At 55.5% G+C, this 13,140-nt stretch overlaps 1 protein-coding gene across 1 annotated transcript; it reads right to left on the reverse strand.

The window, feature by feature from the left end:
- Window positions 1-603: 603 nt before the first annotated feature.
- Window positions 604-8,901, reverse strand: LOC129057619 (calsenilin-like). The gene is made up of 6 exons (XM_054547797.2): window positions 8,759-8,901; window positions 5,923-5,989; window positions 5,012-5,119; window positions 4,236-4,340; window positions 3,439-3,501; window positions 604-2,732 (listed from the first exon to the last, which is right to left on the reverse strand). The coding sequence occupies exons 1-6, from the start codon at window positions 8,899-8,901 to the stop codon at window positions 2,685-2,687; spliced, it is 534 nt and encodes a 177-aa protein (XP_054403772.1). The 3' UTR covers window positions 604-2,684.
- Window positions 8,902-13,140: the final 4,239 nt, after the last annotated feature.

Genomic DNA, 13,140 nt, shown 5'->3' on the forward strand with positions numbered 1-13,140 from the left:
ACTATCACTGAAGAGAGCTGGCAGGCAGTCTGTCTCTGGCTGTCTTTGCCATCTCTTTGTCTTTGGTGTTCTGCAATTCACCGTAACATGTTTAGGTGAGTTCCCTTTTATCTTGCTTGCTTAGGACGTGTTTGGATTTCTTCACTCTGAACTGGTGAATTGGGGAACCCTCCTCCTCCCTCCTCCCAGGCTTTCCTTCTTGTCCCTTCCCCGGCATTGTCCTCACAGGGCTTATACTTTTGAAAATAAACACCAGGAGATGTGTTCAGGCAAATATTGCTTTCTTCTGCCCCGTGACCCTCACTCTCCAGCCAAGGGGACACCCAGAATGACTTCCTGGAACTGGGAAAGAAAAATTATCTGGGGGTGAAATACACATGGTGCCTCAAGAAGAAGTCCTCCTGCCCTGTGGGGTCTGTGCAGAGGCTCCAGGACTGGCACTTCCCATGAAGGCCCCGAAGGCCCACTGCGTGCATCTCGGCCTCACTCGGCCTCAGTGAGGTCACACTGCAAGCCTGAGAATTTGAGCGGCATTCTCTGCCCCCAGAGCCAGCTGTCAAACATTTACCAGCACAGCACCGGGCAGGATCCACGGCTAATGGCAGCAGGGGTGGGAAAAGCTGAGCTGAAGTTCAGAGCTAGGATAAAGCCAACAGGAAACCCTCTCCTTTGTCAAGTTTATTTTATTAAAATATACAGGACTGAATATTAGTGGATGCTGAGAACAGGAACCACCCTCCCAGGCCGTGGCCAAGGGAGACGCTTCTGCCATGCAGACATGCGGCCGGTCTGTGTCCCAGCATGGGAGGCAGACCCCTCCTGCTTGGGCTGTGCAGCCAGTCTGGCCCCAAGGCCAAGGCCGGCAGGGGTATGGTGGTGATGCTCTCCTGAGGCCTTGGCCTTAGAGGCAGAGTGACACCAGCTGGGAGGGCTGGGCAGGGGGTGAGGGGAGGGAGGAGATCCCTGAGCCAGGGAAAGCTGATGCCCTCCTGGAGGCAGAGGCCCCCAGTCAGCCTGGAGCCTGGAGCCGGGTGTCCATGCAGCTCCGCAGGGGAGGCCAGGCTGTGTGTGAATGCCGAGGGGCCCCCACGGCCTCCACCATACCGCCTTTCCTCTGAGGGCTCTGCTCACCCTGGGACTAGCCTCCTGGGGCACTCGGGGACTCCCCGGGCCAGCCCTGAGTGGAGCTGGGCTGGCTGTGATGGAATGTATTATGTGGGAATATTCCTGGAGGGGCCATGCGGCCTGGGACCGGCTTCCTTCTGGGTGAGGCCCCGAGCAGGTGGGAGCAGCATCTCTCTCCTCCTGGGGGTTTCTGCTGACTACCCAGCCACAGCCCCCTCAGCCCTCACCACTGGCTCCAGCTTTGGGCTGGCATTCTCCATCCCCAGATGGAGGGGACAGTCAAGCAGAGTCCCCAGGATTTGTGCTTTTGAATGTTGGTCAGCCGGGCTGGGCTTTGGGGCCCCACTGATCTCAGGCACAGAGCAGACCCCCAAGGCCTCTTCCCCAGGGCCACCGTATTGCGGCTACTGGGCCCAAGCCTCAGCCAGCAGGAGGGCCTGGCCTCTGAGAAGCAGTGTGCTGGGCTCCCACCGGGGCTGCGCCTGAGCTGCTAAGGAATGCTTGTGCTTTTTGTGCAAGGCAGAGGGACGGCAACACTGCTTCAGGAGAGGGGGCTCAGCCAAGCTGCTGGGCCGTGGGAGGGGCACTGCAGGAAGAGGAGGGACACGCCCATTCCCAGGCCCCTCTGAGCTCTGCCCCGGGCTCCCTGGCTGCCAGTCTCTGAACCACGTGCCTCCTCCTGGGACCTAAGAGGACCTTGGAGGGAACAGTCTGTGCTGGAGGGTGTGTACAGCTCCACCCACCGCATTCCCACTGAACCAGGACTGGGGCAAGGAGAGGCTCATCCCACCCTGTGGAGCTGGCAGAGAGTGCCCTCAGATTCTCCACCACGACCCAATCCCCAAGCTTGAAATCCCCCACCTTCCTGCTGCGGAGGGAGAATGGGGCCTAGCGGCCCCTCACCACCCAGGCTTGCCCCACAGTGGGTGGCCTGGTACCCAGCTCTTCCAGGTCAGTGGAGTGGCAGGGGGTCCTGGGACCCCCAGGGAAGCATTTCCAGAAAGCTGCAGGCTTGGCCTCCATCACCCCCTCTCCCCCCTGCCCCCCCAGCTGGTCCCTCTGGGGTCCTGAGGTGAGGGGCTTTCTAGAAGCGTAGGTAGTGGGCAGAGAGTGGCTGTGGGGAGGAGACCAGGGGAACCTGGAGCCGGCCCACTGTGTGGCAAGAAAGCAGAATGGAGAACGGGACGAGGTGGGCTCACACCGGAGATTGGACCCTCCCCTGCAGGGGCACTCGAGCCCCTTCTTGGTGACATCCAGCGGCTGGTATCCTGCAGACCTGCTCTATCAGCCACTCACCCAGAGGCAGCCTCTCCTCGCTGGCCTGGGAAGGGCTGGCTGGGGCTCCTGGACTCGGCTCCCAGCCAGACTCAGTCCCTCCCTGACCTCTGTACCTTCTGCCAGCCGAGATGAATGGCTCTGTGTGTGTGTGTGTGTGTGTGTAGCAATCTGTTCACTTTTTGCAAATCTATTTTTAAAAGTTTCTTGGAGGCTGCTCCTGGCAGGATGGAGGTTTCTTGGGGGTGGAGGTGGCCGTGGCCATGCACTCCTTCGGACGTGTCCTAGATGACATTCTCAAACAGCTGCATGGAGCTCATGATGTTCTCGTCCTGCGTGGAGACAGGAAGGGAGGCCGCTCAGGTGCTGGGTGGGCTCCAAATCCGACCCCCTTGAGCAGATTCCCGCCAGGGACTCGGAGCCTGCGGCGACTGCCTGTCTGTCTGTCTTACTGGGTGCAGGGGAGATGGGGGACAGGGAGGTGGAGTAGCTGGTCCGAGGTCCCTGGCTGGTGAGGCACAGCCTGTCTTCAACCCCACTCCTGACTGCAAGCCCATCTGGGATGAGCTGATGAAGGGGATCCCGGCTGGCCTCCAGCGGAGGTGGGCGCTAACCAGGACTGCTCTGGGAGTGGGGCAGTAGAGGCGCTGGAGGCCCAGCGTCCTGCCCGCCGAGGTGCTCTCTGGAAGGGCCAGCAGCAACACTGTGGAGGTTCTGGTGCCCCCCAACAGTGACCCTCTCCCTCTGGCTGACCCCATGTCTGCCCCTAACTTGAGGCTCTCCAGGGGCGGGGCTGAGGGAGGGTGTGGGGATAGTAGGGGGATGCTGTGGGCTGCAAGGGTGGGTGAGGAGGAGACTCAGACAAGAGGGCAAGTGGAGCTTGGGGCTGTCCAGGAGGTGGCGAGGGGCCAAGGACAGCTGCCACGTCCTGGGCTGGCAGGGGTGGGACTGGGGTGAGGGAAGGGGCGGACGCTGCCAACCACCCACCTCCGTGCAGAGCCTGCAGAGAACTGTGGCCCAGCCTCCCGTGCCACCTACCTTCTGACAGGTCTCCAGGAACTCTTCAATGGTCACCACCCCGTCCTGGTTCCGGTCCATTTTCTGCAACCCAAGCCATGCCCAAGGTGAGTCTGTGCCCCAGCAGAGACAGCCCTGCCCCTGGCCTGAGGACACAGAAGTCATGGGTGGGTGGATGGGCGGGTGGGCTCCCTCCACTCTGACTTGTCCGCTGTGACTACTCTGGATCCAGGCCACATAATCCACCCTTAGTAGCCACCTCCCAACCAACTGCTGAGGCTCCAAGCATCTCCCCACTGCTCCCCTAGGCCAATTCCCTGAGCCCTCCTGGGCTTGGGTTTCCCAGAATTTGTCCCCATGCTCATCTGACTGCCTCACCTCCCTGAGAGGCAGCCAGGGCAGAGGGAGCAACTGAATCACAGGATGGCCCGTGTCTAGTGGCCCCAGCAAGTAGGAGGCAAAGCCTGCAGCCCCTGCAGCCCCCATGCATACAGGTGAAGGCCCCCAACCCGCTCCTCTCCCAGAGCGTCTTCCTGGAGGAGCCACACAGCTCTCAGGAGGCATGGAGCTCTGGCCCAGGGTCAGCTGTCTCAGGATCCCCAGCCCTGGCCCCAAGATGAGGTCCACAGGGCAGAGCAGTGGTGTAGTTCACTTCTCAGGGGTTCTGACAACCAGCCAGATTGGAGGGGCAAGTTTAACCTCCTCATGGGGAGTGGGGAGGCTCAGAGAGGCAAGCCACTTGCCCGGGGTGGCCCCAAAAGCGAGAGCCCCTTCCTCTGCCAGGCTCCCCTCCCTAGGCAAGGCTGGCACTCGCTCACCTGGAAGAACCTCTCCACGTGCTCCGCCGGCGCGTCCTCCCGCAGGATGGGGTAGGTGTGGCGGCCCATCATGTCATAGATGGACTTCATGATGGCCAGCATCTCCTGGAGGGGGAGGCTGGCATGAGCCTGCTGCAAGGCCGGGGTGGCTGGAAGGGCTCAAAGGGAGTGGGCGGCATCCAAGGGTGCAGGGCACCTCCAAGGCAGTGAGTGCAAGGGGCCAGACGAGCTGGAGAGAGAAGCCTGTCCGCTTCCAGGGCACCCAGAGTGAGCTTCTGACTCTAGGGGAAGCTCATCTTCCAGAGAAGTGAGAGGTGGATTGCTATGTGCTTATCTCCAAAATGTGACGCTGCAGCAGAAAAAGTGCTTGGACCAAACAAAACCTGCCTGTGGGCCCATGTGGGAGGGCTCCCCTCTCCACCCATGCCTTAAGGGACTGCACTGCCCCCTTCACTTGATGGGGGCCAAGGCCAGGACCTCTGGCTTCTCCACTTAAGTCTCCCCGAGGCCTTTTGTGTAAGACAGTATGACCGAGAACACTTGCTGAGGTGGACCGAGATGTGTGGTACAGGGTACCTGAGCCCACACTCCACACCGGGGTATCCAGGACCGAGCCCAGGAGAGGAGAGCCCACTGGCTGCTGTCCCCGGGGCCAGTCTCTGGATGGAGAGCGGGAGAAGACAGGTGGGCAGCAGGAGCAGGGAGAGGAAGAGCAGCGGGGGGTGGAGCAGCAGGAGGGGAGGAGGGGACAATCCCTGCCCCCAGCCCCCCACTACCTCTTTGGTGATGTAGCCATCCTTGTCAATGTCGTAGAGATTAAAGGCCCACTTGAGCTTCTCGTGGACTGTGCCCCGCAGCAGGATGGAGAGGCCAACCACAAAGTCCTATGGGGAAAAGAGAGTGCGGGGCGTGACATCCAGTCAATGCCCAGGTTCTAGTTCCAGTTGCTGTGTGGCTTCCACTGAAATTCACGCCTCCAACAGGCACAGAGCCTCCCTAAGAGACTGACGGCATCCATTCAGGTCGGCACAGGGTGAGTGTGTGCCCGTGTGTGAGCGCATGCACGGGTGTGCAGCTGTGTGTGTGTCAACTTGTGTGAGGGTGTGCACCCGTGTGAGGGTGTGCATCTGTATGTGTGAACCTGTGAGGGTGTGCACTTGTGTGAGTGCACGAGCATGTGTCTGCATGTGTGGCATGGTAGCTGATACTGATGCCAGATAAAGATATTCAAATATATATGGTGTCCCAGACCCATTTAATGCAGTGCTACTGCTGGAGACGCCTGGGGGTGCTCTTTTAATAAAGGAGGTGCTCTATGTTTATTCTGCCAAGCATCTGCATGGCAAAGGTGCTTGAAAACTTCCAGATTAAATAGCTAGAGGAATGAAGCTCAGCTTTTTGTTTGTTGTTGTTTTTAGAGACAGAGTCTCAGACTGTCACCAGTCGCCATCATGGCTCACTGCAGTCCCAAATTCCCAGGCTCAAGCGATCCTCCACCTCAGCCTCCTGAGTAGCTGGGACCACTCGGAGTAATCCATGCCTGGCTAATTTATTTTATACTTATAGAGATGGGGTCTCGCTATGTTGTCCAGGCTGGTCTCCAACTCCCGGCCCCAGGTAATTCTCCTGCCTTGGCCTTCGAAAGTGCTGGGATTACAGGTGTAATCCCACGGCCACCTCGTCCAACCCTGCTGCTCAGCTCTTGAGTCACGACATGCTGTGTGTGGCCATCGCCTTTGGCATGGGACACTTTACTACCAATATGACAGAATATGGCTGTTTAAATGGTTTCCATGTGACAACTTCAACTGTTTTGTTACAGCAGTTGGTAGAAAGCAAGCTTTCCCCCTACCTCTTGGAAGGTTTAAAGGTGAAACCCTCCCTGCACCCTGGGATCCTCCCAGGCTACTCTGAAAGAAAGGGGTGAGAAAAGGGCTGTACCAGCCAAGTGGGACGGAGGACGGTCAGAGTGCAAGGGACAGGGCCATGCACCAAGGCCCTGAGGCCCCTCAAGTGTTAGATTTTCGGGATTGGAGAAAGTCTGTACCATGAGAGAGAGAGACAGAGACAGAGGAAAGCGATTTGGAAGAACAAAAATTATCCCAGGAGAAAAAAATTTGACAACAACTATTAGGTTCAGAGATTAGAAATCTTCCATCACTAAAATAAGAATAGGATGTCACAAAAAAGGGGTAACTGGAAAAAAGAAAGAGCTCTTGGAAATTAAAAATAAGAAAGCAAAATGACAGACTTCAAAAGAAAGGTTGGGAGAGCAAATGGAATCTTCCATGAAGTGGAATGAGAAGGCCAACAGCTGGAATATAGGGGAGAAAAGAGGATAATGAGAGGTGCACTCCAGAGGGGCCAATGCTGGGACACAGGCAGTTCGGGAAGAACGGGAGAAAATGGAGGAAAGTGGGTAGGAGCAATCAGGAAAGACGATTTCCCAGAATGGAAGCAGAGATTTCCAGTGTCCACCAAGGCTTGGCACAATGCATGAAAACAGCCTGCAGTTTAGCTGCAGGCATAGATCATGGTGAAATTTCAGCAAATTGGGTGCAAACAGAGGATCCTATAAACTTTCAGAGAGAAAAGCAAAGCCAAACAGAAAAAGCAAAATCGGGTCCCATTCACGGGTCAGTGTCAGCAGGGGCACCTGCTCTGCAGCAGCGCCTGAGGCAGGAGGCCCAGGGAACGATGCGTCCCCCAACTTTGAAGGAGAACAGCTCCCTCTGGGGGTGCTGGTCCCTACAATGGATCAAGCAAGAGTAAGAACAGAATAAAGACATTCCCAGGTGCTCAAAGGCTCCAAAGTTACAGCTCACATCCTCTTTTATAGGAAGCAGCTGGGCGGTAAGCCCCTGAACACACAGAGAGTAAAGCAAGAGAAAGGAAGATCAGGGATCCCAGAACTAGAAGGCCCAGCCCAGCAGAGAGGGGAGGAAGCCCCAGAGGGCACCAGGCCCCAGCGAGGATAGAGTCGTGGGAGGCTGGTGGCGGGGGGCCTCCTCTGGCAGATGCCGGGCAGCAGGTTCAGATGACTGGAGAAGGGCCTGGGCTTGCATGAATAATGAGGTCACAGAACACCAGACAAACGAATCATCAGGACCAATGTTAACCGTAGGCAAAGGAAAGGAAAAGATCATTGCAATGGACAACAAGCCTCAGCGAGGGGTCCAGTTCACAAATCAGAGTAAACCAAGGCCTTATCCAACCTGAAGCCTAGAGTCTGTTGGAAAGCTGGGCTCACTGCAGTCCCAAACTCCTGGGCTCAATCGATCCTCCCACCTCAGCCTCCTGGGGGATGGGTGGGGGGCTGGGGGGATGGGAACATTGTGTGTCTGAGGGAGTCCCAAATTCTCACTAGTGGCAGGGGGTAGAAAAGTGGAAGCAAGCTGCTGGGGGACATGGAAACAAGCACAGGCGACTGGCTACAGCAGACAAGGTGGTGGTCACCTGCTGGTTTTCCAACGTGCACCCTGTGAATGTGTTGGACTCCAGTCGTGTGTGTGTAACTGAAGACAATGACTATATATATATTTTTTTTCTTTTTTTTGAGATTGAGTCCCACTCTGTCACCCAGGCTGGAGTACAGTGGTGCAATCTCTGCTCACTGCAACCTCTGACTTCTGGGTTCAAGCGATTCTCTTGCCTCAGCCTCCCAATCAGCTGGGATTACAGGCACCCGCCACCACGCCCAGCTAATTTTTTTTTTTGTATTTTTAGTAGAGACGGGGTTTCGCTATGTTGGCCAGGCTTGTCTCAAACTCCCGACCTCAGGTGATCTGCCCGCCTTGGCCTCTCAAGGTGCTGGGATTGCAGGCGTGAGCCACGGAGCCCGGCCAGTGAAAATATTTTAAAGAAGAAACACCCAGGTGTGGTGGCTAACACCTGCAATTCCAGCACTTTGGGAGGCTGAGACAGGAGAATTGCTTGAGGCCAGGATTTCAAGACTAGCCTGGGCAACATAGTGAGACCTTGCGTCTACAACAATTAAAATAAAAAAATTAGCTGGGCATGGTGGCATGCACCTGCAGTCCCAGCTACTCGGGAGGCTGGGGTGGGAGGATCACTTGAGGCCAGGAGGTCGAGGCTGCAATGAGCTATGGTGGTGCCACTGCACTCCAGCCTGTCTAAAAATAAAACAAAAAAATTAAAAATTAAAAAACAAGGAGAAACATTGTTATATTTCTACTATGCCCAAGTTTAGGGAATAATAATCACTGAAGCTTGGGCATGGTTTACACAGTAGTGAAGATTCTAAGTTATCCCTGAAGCCCTGGGTCAGACAGGCCTTCCTAGTGGGCAGCAAAGACGTGGAGCACACCGTTCTGGGGACCCTGGGCAGGCACCGCTGTCCTCTACCTTGTCTTCAGCTGACATGGGCCCCTCAGGTGGTCTGTCTGTCTGCTGCGGAGAAGCCCTCATGTTCAGCCACAGAGCCTGCTGCTAGCAGCTGAGGAATGTCCCTATGCAGTGTCCCTTAGCCTCTCTCTGTGTGTTGGCTACAGTAGTGACAGTACTAGGAGATGGTGGGAATGTCCCCTGTTAGGCCACTGGCTAGTCTCCATTCATAAAGGTAATACACAGATGACCCCAAGTCCTGCCAGCCCATGTCTGAGCGCACGCTGCTTCTAAATTCCTTGCCCATACACACTGCGACCATGGCAAGTTTTAACTCCATGCTCTGAATGCCAAAGTGTAGGAACCCTGTCACATACACAGCCTCTGTTCTACGGCTGTCCCCATGGCAGGGGCTAGGCAGGGTGAGGGCTCTGGCGACACAGCACACTTCCAGGTGAAGGTGCACAAGAGTGCACAGGAGGGTGTCCCAGCAGAGCCCGGAGCAGGTGCTCAGCAAGGGGCTGGGAGTCACGTGGTTGCTGGGCTTGCAGGCCTGCCGTCACACGGCCCTGGATGCCGCTTGGCCACTGGCACATGGAGCAGTTTACGTCGGGGGTAACAGAGAAGCGGCCACACCTCCAGATGCCCACCTGGCTGCCACTTCCAAGCTGGGCCTGACTTGATCCTGGGCACCGAAGAGACCCCAACAGTCTACAGAATCGTTTTGGAAGCTTTGCATGTCTCTGGCAAGCCAGATGAGTTGCACGAGAAAGGCCCTGGTGACCAGAGCGTTCAGCAAATCTGTGTGTGGCGCTGCTCACCTGGGGCTCCCTGCTGCTGGCAAATCCCAGAAGGTCCGTGGGGATGGGAGCAGGAGCCACTCCGAGGTGGGGTGTGGGGATGGCATCGCCCACTCGGCTCTGCTGAGGTCTGTGTGTTTTCCGATTTGGTCTTTTTGGTTATGCTTTTTGGTGAGCGGAGGGAGGGTATTATCTATTACCATATCAGTAAACTCTAACTAATATGCATCTTGTCTCTAAGAATATACAGAAAGGGACAGGATCATTGCAGACAGTGTCACGCAGGCTTGCCTTGCATTACAGGCGCACGTAGGAGGCTCTGAGGCCTGGCAGTGAGGATGGCCGGTGTTCTCCAGACTAGATTTGGTGCCTCCGTCCCTGGCAGGATCCTTTGTGACCACTGGGATCCCAGCCTGTGGGGCTCCCAGGATGGGGCCATAGGGACTTGCGCCCTCCTCCTTCCCAGAGCAGAACACTTTGAAATTGAGAAGTTCCTCAAGGTAAATGTAACTGCGTGAAGCCAGAGGACTTCGTTTCACGTGCAGAGAAGCTGCAGAAGGCCCGGGAAGATGCCAGGGATGAGTGATCTTCTGAGAAGGTGCCCAGCAGAGGGGCCACAGTGGAGCCACTGACAGACCCAGCCCAGAGGGCTGCCACCTGCTTCCTTAAAGGGCCACAAGGCTGTCCCTCAGGACAGTGAGGGAGATGGCCACAGGAGGTGAGGGGCGACTGTGACCCTCCTGAGCACTGCCATGCGCAGGGGCTCTGCCGAGCCTCTCAGTCATCTCATTCCTGAACAAGAAAAACCACTCGCACCCCGCCTGCATAAACACGCATCATGTCTTACCGTGTGCTATAGTTTGGATGGTCCCTCCAAATCTCATGTTGAGATGTAATCCTCACGACGGCCAGAGCCTTGAATGTGAAGACACTCAGGCCACAGTGGGAGGGAGAATCATTAGGGCTCAGAGCCCAGGGCGTCTGGTTGAGAAGGAGGCACTGATGTCCTTGGTTGCTCCCAGCACCTCCCCTTCGAGTCCTCACTCTGCTCCTAGGAAGCAGCAGCAGAGCTGTGTCTGAGCTGCAGCCCCTGAGGTTCAGGCTGAGGATGGATCAGTGATGCAGGCAGCAGGGCCAGAGCAACAGCCTCATGGATTCTGGCCTTTCCCGAGTCCCCAGGGAGAGGCCCCTGCACTGGCAGCACTTTGCAGCAGCCTGGAGGAGTAGAGCTGGCCTTGTGCTCTGTGGAGTGCCACATGCAGGCCCTGAGCAGGTGTGCAGCACAGATGACCTCATCGAATCCTCAAAGTGACCACCTCCTAGAGTGGATGCTATCACTACACCCACTTCACAGACGAGGCAACTGAGGCCCAGCGAGGCTCCACACATGGCTGAAATTGCAAGCAGAGGTAAGAAAGCAGGACTTCTCCATGCACCTGCCCCCATCCTATGCTGCCTGGGAGGCTGGGGCTGTGGGGTGGGGGCTCCCTCCACCTCTGAGACCCCTTCCCTTGCCAGTAAGTGCTCTGAGCTTCCCACAGACAGATAGGAGTGAGAAATCAACTTCCATGGTATTCAGGTGCTGTTATTCACAGCAGAAATGGATTCCAACAGACCTGAGCCCCTTATCCTTTGGAGTCCTGTAAGGTATGGCCAAGTGCTGTCACCACACCATCTCCCACAGGACCTGCCAACACCCACAGGATTCCCTGGGCTTCCTCATTGAGCAAGTAAGAGGACCGAAGCTGGGCAGTGTTCAGGTGGCCTGCCCAGAGCCAGATGCCATGGGGTGGTTCAGCCATGGGGCTCTCCGCCCTCATTCAGCCTGTCTCCTTAAATGCTTGAGTGGCAGCATTTGTAAACTGCTTATTTCTGAGTTCTCTGCAGACATGTTGAAGCAGAATCTCTGGTGACAGACCCAAGAACATGCATTTTTCCGCAGTCCTGAGTGAGGCTGAGGAGCAGAGCTTGCCTGAGGCAGAGAGGAGAAGTGAGCTTTCCAAGGCCACGCAGCCAGCTAGGGGCAGAGCTGAGGTCAGAGCCTAGATCAGACCGGATTCCAGGCCATGTTGGCTGGAGCTGAAGTGGGCATTGACTCCTGGGGCCCCCAGAGCTAGAGATGGAGGGGCATAAAGGCCTAGGGGCGGTGGCTGGGCTTGGAGGGCTGCCCAGTTGGTGCGTTCCAGGCCAGAGCCTATTCATCCTGCCCTGGGGCAGGGATTGCAAGGCCAACAGAGCACTTGCTGCTCCTCTGGGCAGCTGGGACAGCTTTGCCACCCAGCAAACACTCTTCCTCCTGCTGGGAATATCCAAACCCCACTCAGAAAGGTTCCTGCTCTTCAGAGGCTCCTAGTCTTGGCTCCTACTCTGGCCACTGGCTCCACTCCTGGGCTCTAGGCTTCTGCTGCTGCTCCCAGGGACTGCCAGCACAGGAGGCTCTTAGTAGTTAGTGGGGAAAACACTAATTTGGGCGAAGAATACCCAGGCCGGACACCTGGCCCTGCTCTTTCCTTGCCAGGTGGCTTTGGACAAGTCATGCCCTTTTCTGGACTTGGGGCTGTACCTCTGGATGGCCTGGGATTTGTCCTGGATCATCCAGAGTTGAAGATGGGCTCTACTCCCCTTCTCCAGGTGAAGAATCTATTCATTGATTCAGTTATTTGACATTCAACAAATATGTATTCAACACTGACTTTGTGCCAACTTCTAGGCACTAGGATACCACAGGGAACAAACCTAGCAGTAATCCTTCCCCCTTTAGAGCTGATGTTCCAGGAGACCCATGTGCACGGGGTGACATCATTAAGCACTCTGAGATTAGATGGATGGATGTGTGGATGGATGAACAGATGAATGGATGGATGGATGGATGGATGAATGGATGGATAGATGTGTGGATGGATGGATGGATAGATGGGTGGATGGATGGATAGATGGACAGATGAATGGATGGATTGATGGTTGGATGGATGGATAGATGGGTGGATAGATGGATGGATACATGGGTGGATTGATGGATAGATGGACAGACAGATGAATGAACGGATGGATGAATGGGTGGATGGTAGATGGATAGATGGGTGGACAGATGAATGAATGGATGGATGGAGGAATGGATAGATAGGTGGGTGGGTGCATAGACGGATAGACAGATGAAGGATGGATGAATGATAGATAGATAGATGGATGGACCGATGAATAAATGGATGAAGGAATGGATAGATAGCTAGGTGGATGGAAGAGTAGATGGATAAACATATAAATGAATGGATGGATGGCAGATGGATGGATGGATGGTAGATGGATGGATGGATGGATGAATGGATGGATAGATGGACAGACAAATGAGTGAATGAATGGATCAATGGATGGGTGGATAGACAGATAGATGGATGGACAGATGAATGAATGGATGGAGGAATGGATAGATGGTGGATGGATGCTTAGATGGATAGGCAGATGAATGGATTGATGGGTGAATAGATGGATGGATGGATAGATGGAAAGACATTAGTGAATGGATGAACGAATAGATGGATGGTAGATGGATAGATGGATGGACAGATGAATGGATGGATTGGTGGATAGATGGGTGGATGGATAGATGGACAGACAGATGAGTGAATGGAAGAATGGATGGATGGTGGATGGATAAATGGATGGACAGATGAATGAATGGATGGATGGATGTGTAGATAGGTGGATAGATGGAAAGACAGATGAACCAATGGATGGATGGTTGGATGACCAGAGGAAGAAGC

Source organism: Pongo abelii, chromosome 12, assembly GCF_028885655.2.
Source record: "Pongo abelii isolate AG06213 chromosome 12, NHGRI_mPonAbe1-v2.0_pri, whole genome shotgun sequence".
NCBI lineage: Eukaryota > Metazoa > Chordata > Mammalia > Primates > Hominidae > Pongo > Pongo abelii.

Excerpts from the sequence above, each read along its gene's own strand:
- LOC129057619 (XM_054547797.2), bottom strand. The coding sequence starts at position 8,901 with ATGGTCGCAGTGTGTATGGGCAAGGAATTTAGAAGCAGCGTGCGCTCA. Across the intron at positions 3,502-4,235 it reads ACGTGGAGAGGTTCTTCCAG|AAAATGGACCGGAACCAGGA; the intron begins GTGAGCGAGTGC and ends CTTGGGTTGCAG. Across the intron at positions 2,733-3,438 it reads TCCTGGAGACCTGTCAGAAG|GACGAGAACATCATGAGCTC; the intron begins GTAGGTGGCACG and ends GTCTCCACGCAG.